The sequence below is a fragment of the Ailuropoda melanoleuca genome, chromosome 11, assembly GCF_002007445.2.
Source record: "Ailuropoda melanoleuca isolate Jingjing chromosome 11, ASM200744v2, whole genome shotgun sequence".
Taxonomy (NCBI): domain Eukaryota; kingdom Metazoa; phylum Chordata; class Mammalia; order Carnivora; family Ursidae; genus Ailuropoda; species Ailuropoda melanoleuca.
The window spans coordinates 35061145-35083341 of record NC_048228.1 but is presented as its reverse complement, the minus strand read 5'-3'; the positions used below and the strand labels follow the sequence as shown (position 1 = coordinate 35083341).

At 39.5% G+C, this 22197-nt stretch overlaps 1 protein-coding gene across 1 annotated transcript in view; it reads left to right on the top strand.

Moving 5' to 3' along the window:
- Positions 1–16874, top strand: part of GRID2 (glutamate ionotropic receptor delta type subunit 2) — a 1429995-nt gene extending 1413121 nt beyond the window's left edge. Inside the window, exons 15-16 of the mRNA XM_034672012.1 lie at positions 12639–12879; positions 15528–16874. Of these exons, the coding sequence (XP_034527903.1) occupies positions 12639–12879; positions 15528–15950 (664 nt within the window). The 3' untranslated portion in view covers positions 15951–16874. The remainder of the gene's footprint in view (positions 1–12638; positions 12880–15527) is intronic.
- Positions 16875–22197: the final 5323 nt, after the last annotated feature.

Here is a 22197-nt window from a genome sequence, read left to right as displayed (position 1 = left end):
TTGGTGACCCTCCTGCACAGTGCCTTTCATTGCCAGGCCTCTTCCAGGACATACAGTCACATTGCAGTGGAATTACACAGGAACGCGATTGCAGATAATCATCCAAGAGACAGTGGGGGTTTTTTTCCCCATTTATAGAAACATTATAGCATATTCAGATTCATAATGCAAAGAGAAACTTGAATTCACCTTTTAAAATGTCTGAAACGACAGACTCTGTTTTTGTATGCATCTAGGTCCTTTGGAGGAAAGTTTATGTGATGTTACTGTCTTAATATTTTTTTTAAAGATATTATTTATTTATTTGACAGAGAGAGAGAGAGACAGCCAGCGAGAGAGGGAACACAAGCAGGGGGAGTGGGAGAGGAAGAAGCAGGCTCCCAGCGGAGGACCCTGATGCAGGGCTCCATCCCAGAACGCCGGGATCACGCCCTGAGCCGAAGGCAGACGCGTAACGACTGAGCCACCCAGGCGCCCGTCTTAGTACTTTTTATTAAGAAATTGGAAACATTTTTCCAGCAGAGTCGGAATAATACAAATATAATACAATACACATGAAAAGTTAGAATATAATTTTTAAAAGTCCTTTAGACTGTCCATCAATGAAAATATGGGTAAAGCATAGTAAAATTATTTTCCTAAAGTTGTACTATTACTATTATCAATGATCTAACTCTTAGCTGAGAATTTTAATGAATTACACTGAATTTGTCCACCATCTTGAGTACAAATAGACCCTGAGGTTTTTTGTAAAAACGTGTATCGTTATATATCCTTCAAACCAGAAGATGTTTGCATCATAGAAGAATTCTCATTGTAGAGTACCTAATACTATAACAGCTCTTAGAATAATGAATTCCTGCTGCGTATTTAAACCGTTAGTCAACTGACAAAAAGTTCCGTGTTTATGCAGATGTTTGTAAGGGTATTTGTTCATTCAAAAGTTTCCTTCTCCGTAATCTTCTCTCTCCTAAAGCTGCGCCAAAGATCCCTACCAAAATCTTTATCCATTTACACGTAGCACACACTTCAAGATCCCGCTTAGTTTAAGGCTTGGTTGTCAAACTCAAAGAGATTAAAAATAGTCATAAAATGTGTATACCACACTAAGCAAAATAAGTTTGACTTTGTGACCCTCTTTCATAAACACGCACTTGAAAGGTCTGCATAAGAAGATTTTCTATTACCTGAACAGTGGCTCTAAGCAGAGATGGTCACTGCCAGTTTCTCACTGCACAAGGAAAGAATTTTTCCCCTTTACCCTATAACCCAAATACCACACTGAGCTTAAGGATGAAGCTGACATTTTAAAAGATCACCAAAAGTGTTCTCTTTCCAATTGCAATTATGCCCTCCATCTCAGTGGGAGCCATCGTCAGGGTCTTTTCCGCTCTCCAGCATCTTTCTGGCCCGCTTTCATTATCCTGATTATCTATTCATTCGCCGCCCAGCACTCATTTTATGAAAGATCATGTCTGCCATTTCTGTAATGAGCGCTTGACTTTTACTGCCAGCATAAACACATAAAATATATAATAATTAAAGTTCACTAGTCACCAAAGTCTTGAGATCCATCATGTTGCTAATTTGATTTTTCAAGCAATTGCTTCTCTGTGAACGAGGCTGATTTTGCCCCCTTAGGCATCGCAAGACCTGTGATGGAAGGGGCTGACTCTAACCTCGAGAAGGATCCATCTGAATGCCTACCATATACCAGGTTTCAGGTTCATTGTCAAAGAATGACATAGCTATAAAGTCTAACGTCTTTTAGAGCCAACAAAAATCTCTTTGATATTTGAACCTAAAAAAATGTTTTAGGTGTCTCACATTTTTCAAAATAGTTAAGTGTTATTTAATAAATACTTACCTTTTACGGGCTACTGTTTAAACTAAGGAAAAATTTCATCGGGATAACTGTGGAAGTTTGCATCACGTAGATTGAAACTTCACGATATGTTGACTTACGTAGAGTAAGGAGAAGGTTTCAAAACACCACTTCCTTATTTTGAACACACTGCCTTGTTTTGATAGCATTGGCAAAGCCCCCTGAGTGCCTCATGATAATGAATTCCTCTGACGTTTATTCTAATCGCACAGAGATTAATGAACTCATGCGATATTCATGTGGCTCTCTGGAGACATCAGGATGTGTTACACAAAGTGTAATGTTTGTAAATGGATACAATGGAATATGTGTTAGCCAAGGAACTTGAGTAGTCAAATCCTCGCTTAATAAAACAGCAGGAACTGAAGAGGCAGCTTCCATTTATCGTGGGTTTTTTAGGGATAATAAAGACCTTGACAGTGTATTCAAGAAAAAAAAAAAAAACTGCAGAGGCCAGAAGACCTTGGTTTGAGAGCTGGCTGGATCAATTGCCAGTCTTGTGGCCTTGGGAAATTTTCTTCACCTCTTAGCCTCAATCTCCCCAGCTTTAAAATGAGAATTTAATAACATCAGCCTTCTTAAAGCCTTTTACAAGAATGAGGAGTGGAGGAGGAGCAGTGGGATCAATCAATTAATCAATATAATTCCTCCCTCACTAGGTCATTCTATGAAATAAATCAAATGATATGCAATGTTTTGATAAGTGCTTTGTAAACTGTGCGGCATTATGCGTGCCTCTACTATTGCTTCTCCTTTGGGAAATAGATTGTCTGGAGAAGGTTTACAGTTTATTTCCTAGACATAGAAAAATGGATGCCTTAGGAAACATTACTTACTACACTGTTTTCTTTTTTTTTTAAGATTTTTATTTATTTATTTGACAGAGAGAGACAGCCAGCGAGAGAAGGAACACAAGCAGGGGGAGTGGGAGAGGAAGAAGCAGGCTCCCAGCAGAGGAGCCTGATGTGGGGCTCGATCCCATAAGATCCCATAACGCCGCCGGGATCACGCCCCGAGCTGAAGGCAGACGCTTAACGACTGCGCCACCTAGGCGCCCCTACACTGTTTTCTTAATAAGAAAAGCAGATCTGACCAATTAAAGATATTTTGAATTATCTTTGTTAAATTTAAAAGTGAGATCTCAGGTTTGGAGTAATACAAGAAACTCCTCTTTTAGGTGCAGGTCCAAGACATACAACAGTCTTCCAACAATAACTAAATGTATAATCAAGTCCAATTCTGCTGATTCTGCCCTGTAGTGGAAGCTGGGCAGTTCCCTTCACCCCACTAGACAGGAGTCAAATATGATCTCATCTCCCAGACCCCTTCCGGTACCAACACGCTCTCATTCTCATAAATCATATAGTAATTTTTACCAACCCTAACAAACTTCTCATTAGTTTATAGGACTTCCATAAAGTACTTCTATAAACCATTTTTATATATTTTGATTAAAAGAAACCCCACTGGGGCATCCGAGTGGCTCAGTCTGCTGAGTGTCCGACTCTTGAATTCGGCTCAGGTCATGATCTCACGGTCCTGGCATCGAGCCCCGCATCAGCCTCCCTGCTCAGCTGGGAGTGTGCTTGTCCCTCTCCCTCCACCCCTCACCCTCACTTGTGCTCTCTCTCTCTCACGCCCTGCTCTCTCTCTCTCTCAAATAAATAAATAAATAAATCTTTAAAAAATAATAATAAAAGAAACCCCACCTTTAATGTTTCAGTCAATTTTCTTACCTATTCTCAGTAAATCATAGCCACTGCCTGAAATTTCTCTTAGTATAATATTTGTTCATATCCCTCTGATTTCAAGATAAAGCTTTCATCGCCTAGAAAATGATTCAGCAAATACAGACCTAGGAAGACAAATACTACCTGATCTCAAATAATTAGGGCAGTCATTCTTTTGGCACATGAGTGGTCCCAGTCTCGGGGTATAGGTCCAGATATACATTCCAGGATAATCAGGAAACCAAGGAAATCCAAAACTCACTTGAACGATTATACTGCCATTGTTAACATACAGTGTGTACCTCAAATTCGTTCTCAGTGTGCTCACATAGAGAACATGATCACTGTACTCATTTAAAGGCATTCACATTAATAATAGGCATTGCTACATATTACTAATTATATGTTATTAATACACAGTCAAAAGTGCTGGGATAAGAGTCAAAATCTCTGGTTTTAAAACAGACTCCGATGCTTTCTAATGATGTAACTTTGGCCAAGTCATTTAAGCCCTCTGAACTTCAATAACTTTGTCAGCGAACTGGAAACTTCTTGAGTTCACAGAGGTGTTTGCTCTGGGCTGTGCAGCAGGCCAGCAGCTCGAGCCAGCAGGCCAAATGTGGCTGGGACCTGCTTTTGTAACTACAAAGGCACAGTTGACAAGCTGCTGCAGAAATCTTACATTCTGTAAAGTCTAAAATATTAACTGTCAGGCCCTCAACAAAAATGTCCGTTAACCTCTGGCCTAAAGAGTGGTATTCGTAAACTTATTTGGAATGCCATATTCATCTCTGTGAGATCTTAGGTAGTCTTAGCAGACTGTATTGAAACAACGGGCATCTGGCTCAACCAACTGGAAGAATTAGTTAAAAGTCCAATTTCAACAAACGAAATAGCTTCTAATAGTCTATCTCGGGTTATTTGGTATTACTGAGGTATGATATGTTATCGATAAATATGTATCGTATGTAATGCTGCTAACTGATCATTAAGATACTTTGCTTGAGAAAAGAAAAGCCACTGATACCTGATTCATAGCAAGTTGATAGAATTTGTTTTTACAACTCTGATGTCAGAGTACCAATATCAGATATGCCAGTCAGCACGCCGCTGCACTTAATTGAATGCCGAATCTGAACCTTTGATAAGTGCTTTTGCCTCAATCCAAGTTTACCTACATTTCCCAAGCCCAGAATGAAAGAAATGATGAATGAATGAACAACCTATTGAGCTGACATTTTTCTGAAAATTGTCTGCATGCTATTATTAATTCTCTCTCAGTAACCATGGAGAGGAAATTTTTGTGAGAACCCAGCAAATGAATTTAATAATGTGGGTATTCTGGGCCAAAATAGATCCACTCAGTGTGTCAAAAATACTTTTTTTCAGTTATTCCCGAATTTCCTTCTCAGTGTTAAGCGATGTTACACATTAATAAGTAATGGGACTCCATCCTAAATATCTTTTTAATTTGGGTTACATATAACTCATAAGCATGTAATAGATCAGATAAATGTTTTTGAGATATGAAAATGATGTTTTTCGTCCTCACCAATCTCCAGTGCAAAGCTGCCTCAGGATTTCCAGATTGAGGAACTGCCTGGCGGTCTCGGACCATAGGGTTTCTGTCGTTAAGTAGCTAAAATTCCTTCCACTATGACAGACCAAGAAGTTTGAAGGCCCTGGGTGGAGGAGGGATATCGAGGAGAGAAAAGGAAAGCTGTGCCTCTTCTTGCCAGAGGCTTCCATCGAGGGGCAGGGGGTGGGAGATGGGCAAGTGAAGGGGCATTAACTAGACTGGAATGCACACCCAGGGTAGAGGCCATGATACTTCCCTTACCATTAACGTCTCTGAGGGGAGTTCTGTGGAGATACCAGGCTCTGTACCAGCAGAGAAGACCTCGGATGGTGAGAAGCCAGAGCTTCACAATCAGGAAAAAGCAAGGGCTCAATCCTTATTCCCAGGCCTCTCAGGCTCCCTTATGGTGTGAAGGCTGAGTTAGAGCACATGGACCACTTTTGGAGCCCTCTGCAGTGAGTGACAAGGTGACACCATGGTAGTACCTGAAGCCTCAGGAATAGTCAGGGGCTGGATGAAGAAAATGGCAGAAGCTGAGAAAGGCATACAGTGCCCCAGAGGTCAGCAGAGAGGAGCCCACAAGCCCTAAGGGAGCCGAGAAAGACATTAGCCAACGTCAGTGGACTTAAGCCACTGGAGTCTGTCCACTTCAGCAATAGTCACCAATTTATATCTAAAGGCTGAACCCAGGCCCATCACACATAAAAGGAGAGCTGCCAGAGCCAATTCAAGAACCAGCAAGAAAATAGCAGCTCCCTCCCTCCGACGTAGGGGGGTATAATGTCGTCCCTTATAAGTTCTGATGCCATCTTGGAAAAAAGCAAGGAAAGGGAGAGGAATAGGAAAGACTGAGTAATTCTTGAGCTAAAAGCTAGAGACATGTTAAATTATTAGATCAGATTAAATTTTAAATCATATTGAGCTAATTTTAGTTTTTTGTTTTTTTAAAGATTTTATTTATTCGGGGCACCTGGGTGGCACAGCGGTTAAAGCGTCTGCCTTCGGCTCAGGGCGTGATCCCGGCGTTATGGGATCGAGCCACGTCAGGCTCCTCTGCTATGAGCCTGCTTCTTCCTCTCCCACTACCCCTGCTTGTGTTCCCTCTCTCGCTGGCTGTCTCTATCTCTGTCGAATAAATAAATAAAATCTTTAAAAAAAAAAAAGAAAAGAAAAGATTTTTATTTATTCGACAGAGACAGAGACAGCCAGAGAGAGAGGAAACACAAGCAGGGGGAGTGGGAGAGGAAGAAGCAGGCTCATCGTGGAGAAGCCTGATGTGGGGTTCGATCCCATACGCCAGGATCACGCCCTGAGCCGAAGGCAGACGCTTAACCACTGTGCCACCCAGGCGCCCCTAATTTTAGTTTTGATCCCACTGCTCAGCAGGCCCAGTCCTCCTGAGAAAGATCAATTAAGTTATGGAAAAAAGCTATATTTTCTTTGCACACCCAAATTGTAGTGTGAATAAATTTGCAGTCACTCTACAATTACATTGTTTGGTTTAGAAGAAACCTATCGATGACAGTTTTACTCAGGGTCTAACAAATCTCTGAAACTAAAGAGCTCTTCTCTAAATAGTTACATAGTAGAGGCGGTGTAGGGTAACAGAGAAATGTGCTGGAAGACAGAACTGAATTCTAGCCCTAACTCGACAATTTACTGTTCGTCACTGAAAAAGTCATCTCGCCTCTACAACAGTGCTTCACAACAGATGTATCTTAGATCAGGTACTAGGATATTGCTAAAATATTGATCCCTTCAGCCCTCAAAACAGACAAGGCAATGCCTGGGGTGGCTGGAGCCCCCTGACTTTCATCTCAGGCTACCCCAATGTGCTATATAAATTATTTTTTGTGTATTGAATGTCACAATTTGGAGGAATTATTGTCCTATATGATTCCGTTTCTTCTCCAAAGAATGAGTGGAGTGGGGACTGGAGAGAACCGATGATGTCTTCTATCATTTCCATTCTAGTAGTTGATGCTTCTATGAATGTGAGGAGAAAATTCCAATTGCGAGAAGAGTCATAGGAGCTCCTACATACATGACCTGAAAACAAAAATTCCTGTACTTAAGTTTTTAAACTCTGATTACCTCTCGAGTTGTTCCCAGGAGAAACAACTAAAAAGTCAGGTGTCCTTTTCCTCAGTTAACCAGTATCGTTTTTACAGCTCAGCAGGGATTTACCTATGGGTAAGAAAATTAGAAAAGAATCCATAGACTGCTGTAGTATTCAAAGACAAAATCAAAGTTACCTATGTGGCGTCAGAAATTTGCATTCATCTTTCAGCAACCTGGTTTGTTATAAATAAATTAATTTGAAAATCAACTTCCAAAGCAGTGGTTAAGAATGGTGAGTGATCAGTAATGAGTGCAACACAAATGAGGCTGTTTTATCTTTAAAGTAAGTAAAAAGCTTTTCAAGATGAACACCTCAATCTTGTTGAGTATTTTTATTGGAATATGAAAGAAGGATCTTCTGTTTCGCTACTCACTTCCCCTGAAATTTGCTCATTTATATCAATAAAGAATTCAATGCATGCAGAATTGATCTATTAGCCATTTTCAAGTTGAAGCTAGGTTTTATGGACTGCCAAGGTTTTTTCTGTTCAATGGATGACAAATCTTTTAATATTTTTTGGACAGAAAAAGGAAATGCAATGTTCTTGTCAGTGAATCAATCAGTCACTGATTCATCTGGGAATATAACTCTCCATTAAGAAGAATGTACCAGAACAGGTCCAAAGGGAGAATGGTTGTCACACATGCTGATTATAATATTTCTAGCTTTTGAGTTGGCATAGTCTGCTAAGTGCCAAGTAATGAGCGAGGTGCTTTTGTTTGTATGGCTTCATGAATTTTCACCATGATGACTCTCAAAACGCGAAGTATTACTCTCATCACTCTGGAGTCAAAATGGAAGGAATTTTTCTGACAACACTCCAAGAAGAGATTTCACTCATCCAATTGTTCATCATGGTCTAGTGTCCAACTTTCTTTTTAATAGTTTACGTGTTTACAGCACCGAGAAGTTTATGCTTCACACCTTTCAAAGCCACCAGTTCTCTGTAATGGCAGGACTACATTGCTCTCTGTGAGCAAAGACTGCCATCTTGTGGAAGTTGCAAATACAGCAAAAACAATCATTCCATGGAACTAAATATCTGCACACATTAAGAACTGTGCAACTTGATTCTTGCAATGTTACACACACACACACACATCAGTGCTGCTCGTAATTAAAATACAAAACTTTCCTTTAGGTGTGATTCGAGTTGCATTTAAAGATGCCAGTGCTTTTGGACATTTGAATATATATATATATTCAAGTATATATATATAATCCCCTCATTTGTTATATAAGGGCTCATCCAATTTGTCTTCATGGCAGTGCATTAGATTTTGCCAAGATTTCTTTATCTAACACTTAAACAGGTTTTTGTTAAATAACAAAAAAGAGGGGGCGCCTGGGTGGCACAGCGGTTAAGCGTCTGCCTTCGGCTCAGGGCGTGATCCCGGCGTTACAGGAGAGCCCCACATCAGGCTCCTCCGCTGTGAGCCTGCTTCTTTCCTCTCCCACTCCCCCTGCTTGTGTTCCCTCTCTCGCTGGCTGTCTCTATTTCTGTCAAATAAATAAATAAAATCTTTAAAAAAAAATAACAAAAAAGAGGGTAAAATGACACTTTTCTCATGGAATTTCCAAGAGCTTTAGATTCTGCAGCAAAAATTTATGGCAGAACTCTAAGCTTAGAAAATACTTTCATTCCTTCCAACGCTTCTGTTCCAACACCCTGTATTCCTAGAATCTGTTGTAGGCTACTTAGAGCCTGACTGAGGGATCCGAAGATCTAGTTGTTCTGTCTATCCCCCAAAGGGGTGTCCGTGAAATGCCTCCGTTATCTGTGCTTCCTGAGATTCACCGCACATAAAGGCATCTTTGTGGTGTGAAGGCAAATAGAGAAGTCTGCTCACTCTTCTCCCACAGTAACTCCTAGCCCCCAGCTTGCTGAAACTAAAAGTTCTACAATTAAACAAATTCTTTGGATTTAAGGTCCTTTACTGCTATTAGCATCAAAATGGGTGTCATAGAGTATGTGTGTAGACTTCAACGATCGTTTTGAAAACCAAGTCCTTTTTCAGGTGTAGAATGACAAGGACATGTTGTGATATGGGATACCACCGAGGAGAAACAGTAGGCAATCAGTTCGTTCCTGAATGAACATGTGAATGAATGAAAGAATAAATTAACATGAACTGAGGGCATTAAAAAGAAACAGTATCACTGTGTTGCTCAGGCCATTTTGGCTGAGTGTGCAGTTGTGGTTTAACATAAATTTTGTCCCAAAGAAATACCTGGCATGAGACCACTTTTAAATATTTATTGAACGGACAGCTGAATAGGAGGGAATGGAATAAGTTGCATCAGTGACCAGAGAAAGTAGCATCTGAGGGCAGCATGCATTTGCCAAAAACAGTGTTGAGCAATTCAGTCAATATATCCTTGCCTCTCTGCGTTGGGCAGTATGGAAGGTGGTGAGTACACATTCCAGGAAGGGGAACAGACATTAATCGAGGACTCACAAAGTGTTATAAATGATGATAAGTGCTGTGAAGGGAAACTCTTCCACTTCTATAGACATTGACCAACATAGTGTGGGGGAGCGGAGGCGAGCCGGGAAGCGTGCGTGCTCGTTTCGTGCCTGGATATGTCCTCACTAGCAGATGATGCTGTCGTTTCCTTTTATTTCTGCATATACCTATAATCTCAAATTTCAGAATACCATCTTTTTAAAGATTTTATTTACTTATTTGAGAAAGAAAGCGAGAAAGAGCTCGAGCAGAGAGAGCAGCAGACTCTCCGCTAAGCAGGGAGCCCAATGTGGGACTTGATCCCAGGACCCTTGGATCATGACCTGAGCTGGAGGCAGACGCTTAACTGACTGAGCCACCCAGGCCCCCCAAGATATTATTTTTTTGAAGATGACCAAATTTTCCCTTCAAGTTATTCAATGGTGTTCTGGTTACCCAGTGCCTTTAGGTAGGCAAATAGCTAATGGGTTTACCAACACGATTTGGATATATTTGCAGATAGGCCAAACAAGCAACTCCAATGCTGTGATTAAAGATTACAGATGTGTATAATACCTAACACAGTGCTGCCGGTTTCCCCAAGTAGTCGTTCCTTCGGACGGAGGCCCTATTTCTGTATGTACTTAGTAATCTCGATGCCCAATGTGGGGCTCGAACTCACAGCCCTGAGATCAAGAATCGCACGCTCTGCTGACTGAGCCAGCCAGACACCCGATGGGGGCACTATTTCTCAAGTGTGTTCCTCAAAACTCCAGCTCCATAAATTATTACTGTATATTATTGGGGGAGGAAAAAATGAGGAAATAAGAAGGAAAGTTATCTAACTTTGGGAAATGCTGAATTAAACAAAATCATACAAGTTTTCTTTTCTGAAGGTCTTCTTAGAGCCTGTAATACACTGACTTCTTTGTAAATTTCTGAGAGGGTGTTTCTCAAAGTTAATGACCACAGAGCCCTTTTCCTGCAGAAGCTCCTCTAAGTACTAGTGTCCCATGGAACACACTTTCAGAAATTTTGGAAATACAAATAACTTTGAGAAGAGGCAGGAATAAGGGTGAAATGTAATCCACCAATATTCATAATCACCTTGGTAAATTCAATTAATCAAATTAATTGCTCGCCTTGAGCAACACTCTGAAGCAACAGAGCTTTAGACAGATCAGTACCATAAGAAAGGAGAAGTCCAAGTAATAAGGAAAGCTCCAGTACAATGTCCATCCTGGGGCGTCAGCTGGGGGCGCTGGGGGTGAGGCTGTGGGAATAGCCAAAGGTGAATGATAAGACCAACTCTCCCTCACGGCCCTTAGGGCTGGTCTTACTCTGGTGTGACTCACAATTGAATGTTGACCCCACCCCTGACCATTAACTTTTGGCTCAATCCTGCCAACAGGGGATGACATGAAGCAGGTAAAAAGGTAACTCTCACCAAAAGTGTACTTACTCCTTCCAAACAGACATCATTCTCTCTAAAGTTTTAAGCAGTCTCTCCCCAAGTAACCCAAGACCTAGGCAAGTGTAGAAAGGTCCACATACCCTAAGGATAACTATGTGAAAATTCTAAGTCAAGCTAAAAACTCTTAGATAAAATATGTTCTATCCTCTTACCTCGACAAATATACCTTCATGCCAGTAGGAGGTCAGGTTTGAGTTTCAAATTTGAGCCTAGCTTGGAGTATTGCACTGACCTGGAGGTCCTGGAAGTTGGTCCCTGGCCCCCTCTCTTCCCCCCACCCCCAGCTCTGTCCTGCACAGTGAAGGATCGCCCACACAAAGGTGGGCTTATACAGCTGAACTCAGTCTACACTCTCTAAATACCACTCTACACACCTGCGATGCCCTTGTGGCTGTGAGATCTGCCCTCGGGAGGAAATGTGTGGGACAAGTTTTCCCAGGTGCTGGAGGAGATCTCTGAACTGTTGGGTGGGAAATCCTGAGGATCCCTGAGGACTGTGCATGCCCTACGCAAGCTCATGACCTTGGCCCTGACCATTCTCACCCTGTGACGGGGGTGCACAACTGAGGGAAGGCCAGAGGTAGGCAGGTTTCAGGTAAACCCAAGAGCATTTGGAAATGAGAATAAAACCTCCGTGAAAAATCACACTTAAAAGCTGCAGCTTTGTGGCTAGCCCCAGACTCAGGGAAAAAAAGAAGACGGAGAAGGGGATTTCTTATTTGAATTTAACAACTTATAAAAGCCTCTGGTCAACTTTCCTTCTTATTCTCCAAGGTAAGATTATTTTCCCCTTTGGCATTAAAAGGGAAACTACAACAGTTGTGTGAAAAACCAAAAATGGTGTATTTTATCAACTTCAAACTTGTCCCAGGGCTTTCTCCCACACTGTGTTAAATAATAGAAGACTTTTTAATTGAATTTCTTTGCGTGTAGCATATGCTGGGCGACATTATGCCAGCATCTTGCTCTAAGCGGCAAAACGTTCTTCATAAAAGCATTAAGATCCAGAGTGTCATTCTGCACGAAGGGAAGGAACACAGAATTGCAGCAGCTTGAAACCACATAAAAACAGTGCCTCTGAAATGTAATTGTAAAAACACATTGCAACAAAGCGGGGGGGGGTGGATATTAAGAATTATAGAATAAAATTTAAAAAAAAAAGGAAGGGGGGAGCAAGAGAGGGTACAGAACGGGGAGAGGAAAGCCTGTGACACAACTCTGTCTATAAAATCAAAGCAATAACGTTTTCGGTACCCTGGCATTCCATCTGCAGGCTAATCTATACGTTCATTCGCCCTTGACAGCCACCATCCACTAGCGGTGGGATTATAAATGGATGTGTCGTGGACCGAAGCAATAACGATGTCTGCACTAACACATGGCCGTGTTCTTTACCCCAAGGATCCTGGAGCTTCAGCAGAATGGTGACATGGACATCCTGAAGCACAAATGGTGGCCCAAGAACGGCCAGTGTGACCTGTACTCCTCAGTGGACACAAAGCAGAAAGGAGGTGCCCTAGACATAAAGAGCTTTGCAGGAGTCTTTTGCATCCTGGCGGCTGGAATTGTCCTCTCCTGCTTTATAGCCATGCTGGAGACCTGGTGGAACAGGAGGAAAGGCTCCCGGGTCCCATCGAAAGAGGTACTTGTTCAGAGCTTCGGCGCTCAGTTGAGCCAACAAGCGGGCGGTCTTTCCAGGGAGGGTAATCACCAGGAAGAGGATGATGGGCTGGGGGTGGTCCTTGCTTCTTCTTTCTTTGAATATTGAAAATGAATTATTTATGAAATATAAAAATAGATAATGCCAATACCAAGTACCATTCTAGGACATCCCAGATAAATGAAGAAGAGGCTTGCAATGCTTGAAAAGACTAAACATTTCATGTGCCATCAAGGCCTTTAAAATTCTGCCAGATCTCAGGGCAGACTTTCATTCAGTGATTTCCTTAAAGGCTGTGATTCCCTTGACCAGTTCACGAAGATGCTTGTCATCTTACTTCGATAAGTTGTTTAACTTATAGGTAAATTACTTGTATCTCTAAGATTCAGCCTAACGAATACAATACCGAAGGCAAATAATCAGAATTTGTCTCTTCACCCCCAGGGGCTCCTTCCCTCTACCTGTCTGTAGACCTATAGAAGGGATCGTAGGTGTTTAGGTCTTTGATGGCTCTAAACTTAATAAATCCATAGTGTGGAATCATCTAGAGTTACATTTTTAATAAAATAAAATGAAAACTTTTTCAGAGATCTGAAAGAACAATTGCAGAGTTACACATATCGTCCCTTTGAAAGTGGCATGTGCCTTGTTCTCATCAAAAATTACGGCATTTACAAATTAGCAGAGAAAATACGAAGTTAAAATAAACTGCTCAATTAATTTATCTTATTTCCACTGTACAAAAAAGGTGAAAAATTTTTTAAATAATGAAATCATATTCATTCACTAAAGCTTCACAAATTGAAATGGAAAACGACCTGAATTTGCTGCATGATTCGATCTGCTGGATAGTTTCAAAGGACAGTTTTAAACTTTCTGTAACTAGGCTTTGGCTAACTGATGGTTAGAGCAAATCCAGAGAAGATGTGCTTTAATGCACAAATAAAAATGACTTCTCACGTTCATATGAATTTTTACATGTGAATATATTCTTTCCAACAGATTTTCTTCTAAAGTAATCTGAGAATTCCTTTCTACCACCTTATATGCAAAATTGCGCGGCAGCACTTATAAGGAAAAGCTTGGCTTACCAAAGATAAAACGTAGCTTCCTACCTATGTGAATGATCCTACATTCTAAATTAGTGGAGTATGAACTAAAAATTAAGCAGGCTTCATTGTAGTGCTTTCTTTATGGAATAAGCTTCTGGTTTCTCTATTGCCATTGAGTAAATGCAAAAGACCACATTAATGCAACATTATAGCTGAGATTTCATATTCTCAAAAATCTGGAAATTAAGGGCTCCCCAAGCTCCTTATATTTTGAATTACTATATATGATATTAAATTTTTGCATTATTATATCTGTTGATGGATGACTTACATTATAGTTGCTGTGGGAACCATAAAATTATATCTCTCAACCCTCTAACGTCCCAGTGATAATATTGCATTAATGGATATTTTTTATTGGATTTTGAAATGAGAAAGGAAAAGGAAAAACAGTGATGCACATCAAAATATTTTTCACTGAGGAGCACTATAATAGCACAATGAAAAAAATACATACTCCATTCTATCTCATGACAGCTAATCCAGGTCTATGAACAAATATTTTCTCTTCTTATGATTAATAGGTATTTTTAAATCCTCATGAATTTAATTTATTGAACTTGGCTATAAATATGACTGATAAGAGACAATTTTTTTTCTTGCCAGTTCTATTTTTCAAACGTTGGGCTTTAACGCTCACTTTAAGTGAAAATCGTAAAGGATTTGTGAATTGGTTTCAACACCAGAAATCTGAGATTTTCCTTCCATTTCCTTTATTAAGTACCTTCTGACTAAGACTCCATTAGCATAGCTCAAAGCATGTTTGATTTAGAAGCCGTGTAGCATAAACCAGCCCTACACCAAACCTGTCATTCACAGGTCATGACTTGAAGGGGTCTCTAAAGGTCTCACTGACCTCACAATATTGCCTCATTCAGGTACTAAATAGCTTGAGTGTATGACATCCCTCAATTAGAAATGGATTCTCTTGTGCTGAATGTTTCTCTTTCTGAATAATCTCACATCTCTCTGGCCTAAAGAGAAATAACACTTTAACAGTCACTAACACTTTAGTGTGAGCTAGCATACCGTATCACTTATCTCCAAGAATGGAAAGTTAAGGTTAGGGGAGAATAGTAGAAAAGAACAGAAATCCAACTTGCAAGGAGACACCCTGAAAAAGGAGGAAGCACGTGGAAAGAAGAGGTGTGGAAGGGGAGTGAGTTGTTAAAACTGGACTTTTTATTTGTACAACTTTGCCTGGGTCTGTCCCTGATCTCATAGAAAACCATCGCCCACTACTGCTCCCCTATTTTCGTAGTTGCATGTGACATACAGAGAACTTTAAGTGCAAGAAAAATATTTATTATAGATAACCTTATCTCAGAGTCATGTTTGTACCCCCCGAACCAAGCGCAATGCCTGGCTCATATTAGGTGCTCAATAGATATTTGTTAAATGAATAAACCCCAAAGTTCAGTTAATTACATATCATGTTTGCTGAACTACTTTTTTTTTTTTTTAAACCATGGAAGCTAGTACTGATGAGAACCTTATCTTCTTTTTCTTCATCTCCAGGATGACAAGGAAATTGACCTGGAGCACCTCCATAGACGTGTAAATAGCTTGTGCACAGATGACGACAGCCCCCATAAACAGTTTTCCACCTCGTCAATTGACTTGACCCCTCTGGACATTGACACTTTGCCAACACGACAAGCACTGGAGCAAATCAGTGATTTCAGGAACACTCATATCACCACAACAACCTTTATCCCAGAGCAGATCCAGACTCTTAGCCGCACATTATCAGCTAAAGCTGCCTCCGGTTTCGCTTTTGGCAACGTGCCTGAGCACCGAACTGGCCCTTTTAGGCACAGGGCACCTAATGGGGGCTTTTTCAGGAGTCCTATAAAAACAATGTCATCTATTCCTTATCAACCAACTCCTACCCTGGGGCTCAATCTGGGTAATGATCCAGACCGAGGCACCTCCATTTGAGCATCCAACAAAATCTCTTCACTGTTTCTTTCGTAGGACTCCCTTTGCAAGGAGCAACTGTAATATTGTGGGACTAACATGGATGTAACATTAAAAAAAAAAAATCAGGATTATTAGTAACAATTATAGTTCTTTCTCTCCACCTTCTCCGTCTTCTCTCTCTTCTATTTCTTTCTCTTTTTCCCCTCTCTTTCTGTACATTTCCCTCCACTTTTTTTCATTACTCAACTTGTTTCCCCAGAATATAGTATACTAGGATCCTATTAGTCCGCTTTTCATATACTGTACTTCAAGTATAGGAAATGTGCACTGAGTATACTAAAAGTATATGCAGGATTAATTTTACATAAAGGCCTCTTACATAACATTTCTCTATTTTTAAAAATATAATTGCAATAACTTCCGTCTTTTTACATTCTTCTGCTGCATCCATACAACGCTCCACTGCTGTTGAGTGTCCTTTAACTGTGGACCAAAGGCAACCCCTGCAGTGTTTATAAAATAATTTCAAGACCATTCAGGCCACATAATATGAGAATGCAATTTTGTAGGATTACAAAAAAGCCATTAATATGCCAGTCAAGACTACAGTTAAAACTACTCTCGCACTGCAACAGTGCATATGACCTTTATGTGATTGTACAGTATTAAAAGTTTTTCTTATGTACAGTAAACTTTATCATATGGCAGAAGCCTCTGTTGTGTTAAATAAATTAGTATCTCATCTATATATACATATATATGCACCTATATAATGTGTATATATATCAAAGGGCGGCCATTGCTATTGCAATTCATTTAATAAAGCTTTAGTTTAAAAAAAAAAAACAAAGCATTGTATACAAGAACTATGTATAGGGCAGGGGGTCTTTTCAGTTAGAAAAGGCAGGTTGCTTTAATGTTCTTCTGACTCGCATTGTTTGCCAACAGAGAATATTTTATACTTTTGTTATTAAAAACATCCAGGGCAATTTAATATTTGTTCCTAGATGTGACTTCTTTGAGTAGGTTTTGCATTTGTTATTCAGCGGTGTATAAAGCTAACCTTGATCATTTTACTTTTAATGAATTATCTAAATGGAAAATGCTATTAGCCGGACAATGTCCACAGCAGCACATAGAACTCTAGAAGAGTTTAAACGTAGATCATTGAAGGTTAATAAATTCTCTTCCAAAGCAGAAAGCCAATCGATACAACTGTCTTTGGGGAGAGGTGGGAGCCCTGAAGAAATATTGATGTGGCCTTAATTACTGTCCTACATTATCCTAAAGAAGAAACTATAATGACCAGACTGGGCTCTCGACTGAACCCCCCCTTTTTATTCAGTTCTATTTGGAGGAGTTATGTATTTTTTACATTAGTGCCAGGTGTGTAGGAGGATGACAGCAAAAACAGTGCCTCTTTGTGCACGACCCTTTTCAAGTAGCATTCTTACCCGTTAGAAATAGAGAATGAACTTTGTTTGTAATCCTTAAATTAAAACGTGGTAAGTAGGAAGCAAGAACTTATCCTGTGTTTTCACGCAGCCATACACTTATTTTAATCTAATTCATTCCGTAGCTAGGATTGATATAGGAATCAACCTATGTGATTTGCTTTAGGAGAAATTAAAAGGCATATTCTTAAGGTATATTATATTTTGATGCTAATTCTGTTCTGGGGAACGTCTTGTACTGTCACTGTTTTTGTACTAAATCTTCAAATATTGTCTACTGTGTAAGGCAGAAAATTTTCTTATCATGCAAAAACCATTTTGTTTCCAGGGTGACAAGTACCTAAGTGCATGCACGACTTGTTTTCCCTTGTGACATTCATGATCTCATTCACAACTCTGATTTAAAAAAAAAAAAAAAATTCTTTACAACAAGCTATATAGGGACATACCAGATGTTGCAGTGATTTTAGCTATCAACAAACTGTTAACCATGTACAATATTTAAAATAGGCCTATTTTGATGTATTGCCTATTATACGAATACACAAAACACTTTTTGGAGGCCTCAGTTATGAGTGGCAGAGCTTTCTGTGTATAATTTGTCTAAATAATTTGTCTAATAAAAATGTTTTCTAAACTTGCGCTCATACCATTGAAGTCTTAACTATGAAATTTGACAATGCTTACTCTCTCACAGACTGAACTGAATTTTTCTAAAAATTTATCTTGAGTTAATTAAAGCATAAAACACATGAAGTTTTACTAGAAGAACTATGCCAAAATGAGTGGCTCTCTAAAAACAATACTGTGTGTGTCTAAAACCAATGAAAGACTGCCTTTCTGCTATTTGAAACAATTGGAACCAACAATATATTTGTTTTTCTTCACATATATTTATATTTGTTATGTCTCTGTGAGCACTTTTTTGGGAGAGAGCTATCCCGATTCATGTAAACAACGCAACCATTATAAGAATAGCAAGATGATGGTTTGTTACATCAAAGAAAGGAAGGAAGAAGGAAAGAAAGGAGAAAAGAAAGAAAGAGAAAGAAAGAAAGAAAGAAAGAAAGAAAGAAAGAAAGAAAGAAAGACAGACTTAGAATTTATGTCTTAATGATTGTTTTGCTTTTAGGGAGATATTCATCATGTTGAATCTATTAATTTGAAAATTAATTGACTTCAAGATTATTTCTAATACAGTGTTATTTTCCTCATTTGAACAACAATACTTTGGTCTAGCATTTAACTCACTCAGTGAATATATATCTGAAAACATATTTAATTAGATTAAAATCTTTGCTGCTCTAAAATTCTATTAAAAGTGATTTTTTTTTTAATGTTGGAACTATGAGGAATTCTAGACTCTCTCTCTGGTTTTTCAAATAAGGGAAGATAAGATGCTAAGAAGCTGTGACTTGCCCAAATGTTTGACAGTCTAAGACTTAAAACCGGGTCCTTTTTAATTATTACTATTTAACTCTGCCATGCTTCAATCATATCCACAGGTCCTCAAGGGCTTAAATGCAGGGAAGGCTCAGGGACAAGGCTTCCGCCCAGTTCTCTCCCCAAGCCTAGGCTGCCAATCTCTAGGAAACTTCCCTCCTGTCTGCGGCCAGGTAGAGCCCCTGAATCAACTGCTCCTTTCACAGATGGGAAAGTGAACACCTCAGGCTACTTCCCCAAGGTCAGAGCATGAGGCAGACCTCAGGCCAGATCCGGCTTCTCTCCAGGGCTACTTCCCTCAGCCCATTGCTGGCCTGGTTCGCACCCCTTACGCTAACCGTGCAATTTCGAAACCAGACACACACCTTAGATCCATGTAATTTTATTCTTCTCAGGTGTTGAAATTTTTCCTTTGGTGAATCATTAAGAGAACTGGTTGTCACTTTCAACCACATCAGAACTTATGCACCGGTGTTGGCTCAGTCACACGTTAGAAAATTCTAAGACCTCCTTTCTTCCCTCATACATATCAAGCTACACACAGGCAATTTGTTGTTTTCGTAATTCTGTTATTTTCCATCTCCTTTAATTTGGGATTGGTTGACAACTGAATAAATACTTTAAAAAATAGACTTTGCTGAATGGTACTTTGCTTCATCAATTAAAAAAAAAAAAAGATGAGACAATCCACTTAACCTACATAATACCTTCCAAGCCACATGATTGGATAACAAATTATTAGTATTTTATAATCAGAAATTTGGAGTGGAGAAACACATTCTGGACTCTTCCGTGGAGTAGATAAGGCAGACCTGACATCTTCTACACGGGTACACACAGGTTTGATGCTCGTGTGTACATCTCACGATAACTGACGAAACACAATGGTCTCACGAAAAATTGACCTCCTTCTAGAATGTTTTCATTTCTAAAAACGAATCCTATTTCCAATCTTTCTGATCAGATGTTAATAAATGGCTAACAAGTATGGCCCTAGTTATCATTTCAACAAATTGTAGTAAAAACCCTCTCATCAAGTAGCATATGACCTCCCTTGGGTGAAAACGACTTACCTGGCATTGAAAAATCAAGAAATAAAGTTTGTTATAGTTGATAGATTTAATTCTATTATTTGTTTATTTCTTTGTTATTTTATTCTATTAGTGTTCGCTCAAAACCTATTTTGTGAAAGGCACTGCGCTAAGCAGTTACACATGGTGCAGATGAATATATATGTTTAAATAATGGGTCTGGATGTGTCTAATGCCCAATTCTTTGCTTGTCCCACATCAACATGCAAGATACAGACGCCACCTTACACACTTCTTGAGGAGACAGAATGGGTCACCCCAAGCCAGTGCAGTCCTCTTTGGCCTTGGCCCTTCCAACTCACTGGGTCAATCCATCCCGGTGGTTCTCATGGGCTAATAGAATCTGTGGGCTTAGATTCAGGTCACCTCCACCAAGAAGACTTGGAGATTTCCCAAGATACCAGACCATGAGGCCAACTTTTTAGAAATGTGAAAATTCCCATAAGCTACAGGCAAACTATTGACTAACCCCTCCTCCTTATCAATACCTGCGTGCCAGGGACTGACTCCTACCTGCAGATGTCTGTGACAAGATGATACAGAGCACAGTAACTCATTTTAGGTCCCTGCAGGGCTAATCACTTATGATAGGGCTCCTCAGTGTTGCCATGTGCTTCAAAGGGATTACACGGTGAATCCTGTTTAGGCAACTTTTGTAAACTATTATTTATAGTGCAGCTAAGATCCCGAGCCACCTTTCCTGTCATCTGAGGCACAGGATACGTGTGACCTGTGAGCCGGAGGAATATACAGCAGGGTTTTACAGGATGTCAAACAGCCTCCAACCCACACACAGTTCCAGAAGAGTAGAAACTTTGTAGAGCTCCACTCCACAGGTGCACAGAACAATTACACCACATAGTAATTCATCCTCCCGTGGGGATAGAAACAGACTAAAGGAGCAGTCGCTTGTTTTCTCATCTGAATTTTCCAAATTTCCCTTGTTTCAATTATTCTCATTTGTTTTATTTCCATGTAATCTTAGTAACAAAGCAAAAATTGTTCAAATTTCAGAATTTTTTTTCATCATCTGAAAGATCTTCCTTGACTTGTGATTATACACAAGATAGGGCCAAATGTCACCTTTTGACGAATTTTGCACATTTCCTAGAATTTCCTCGGAGTGGAGGAAAAAACTGGTTGTGCTATTTGGACACTTCGTTACCTATCTCATGTTGCAGGCGTGGCTGTCTAGCCTTTGGGAGGGATGAGGGCCTGGTTTCCCTTTGGGGAAACCCTATAGGTTCCCACCTCAGAATTGACAGAATATTTCAAAAGTCTCAAACACTCTGCAATGAAATGGGAAATTCACACAATTTTCAGGATGACATTAATTCTCATTAATTAAAAACTAATTAAGCTTTCATAACAGCTGCTTTAGAAGGAGAAACATATGTCACAAAAATCAAAAAATGATACAACACCAGAACTAGAGTGGGATGAGAAACAGTGCTCTTAATAAAAATTTTGCCTGCCAGAAGATCTGAAATGTGAGTAGCAGCACACTTTAGTTTTTAAAAATGCTATGTCTAATTTTCAAATTGGTGCTACTGAACATTTTTAGGAATTAAGTAGCCTACATCTGTGGATATTTTTAATTTTTAAAAGTTGGACATCACTATTAAAAAACAAAAAACAAATTACAACTTGTTTGTTCACTACACAGAAGATTCATGATGGGGGCCTTTGAGAATTATCTCCTTTAATGTATAATAAATAGGATTCAATTTGTAAAAATTTAAGTGATATAAAACTTCCCCGGAACAGCCACTTCCTGGAGCAAGGGCCACCTGTACCTACTTCACACTTAGGATTTAATATTTACTTCTTCTCCAAAATTTCATTAAAGTTAACTTTCAAATTAATGCCAGGTCTCTATTAATATCTGTTTATAAATGTTAGCTATTAGATACTTTTTTAAAAAATACAGACACACTACAATTAACTTGAAAAGAGAGCCATCACGTATCCAGCTCATTTAATTTGACTTTATTATTCTAGAAAGAGTTATTGAATACCTAATATGCCCAAGTACTTCCATAAGCAATGTTAAGGAGTGTTTTGGACATTAGTCGCCAGATGGATCATAGCCATGTCATATATCCAATTGACATAGTTGACATTACATATCAAATACAGAACTCTCATTCATGTGATCCTTTTTAATAAGTACAGTACTCCTTACTGTATTTACTTACAAATGAACATATTAAAAATAAAAATAAAAAATAACTAAGCAGGGGCGCCTGGGTGGCTCAGTCGTTAAGTGTCTGCCTT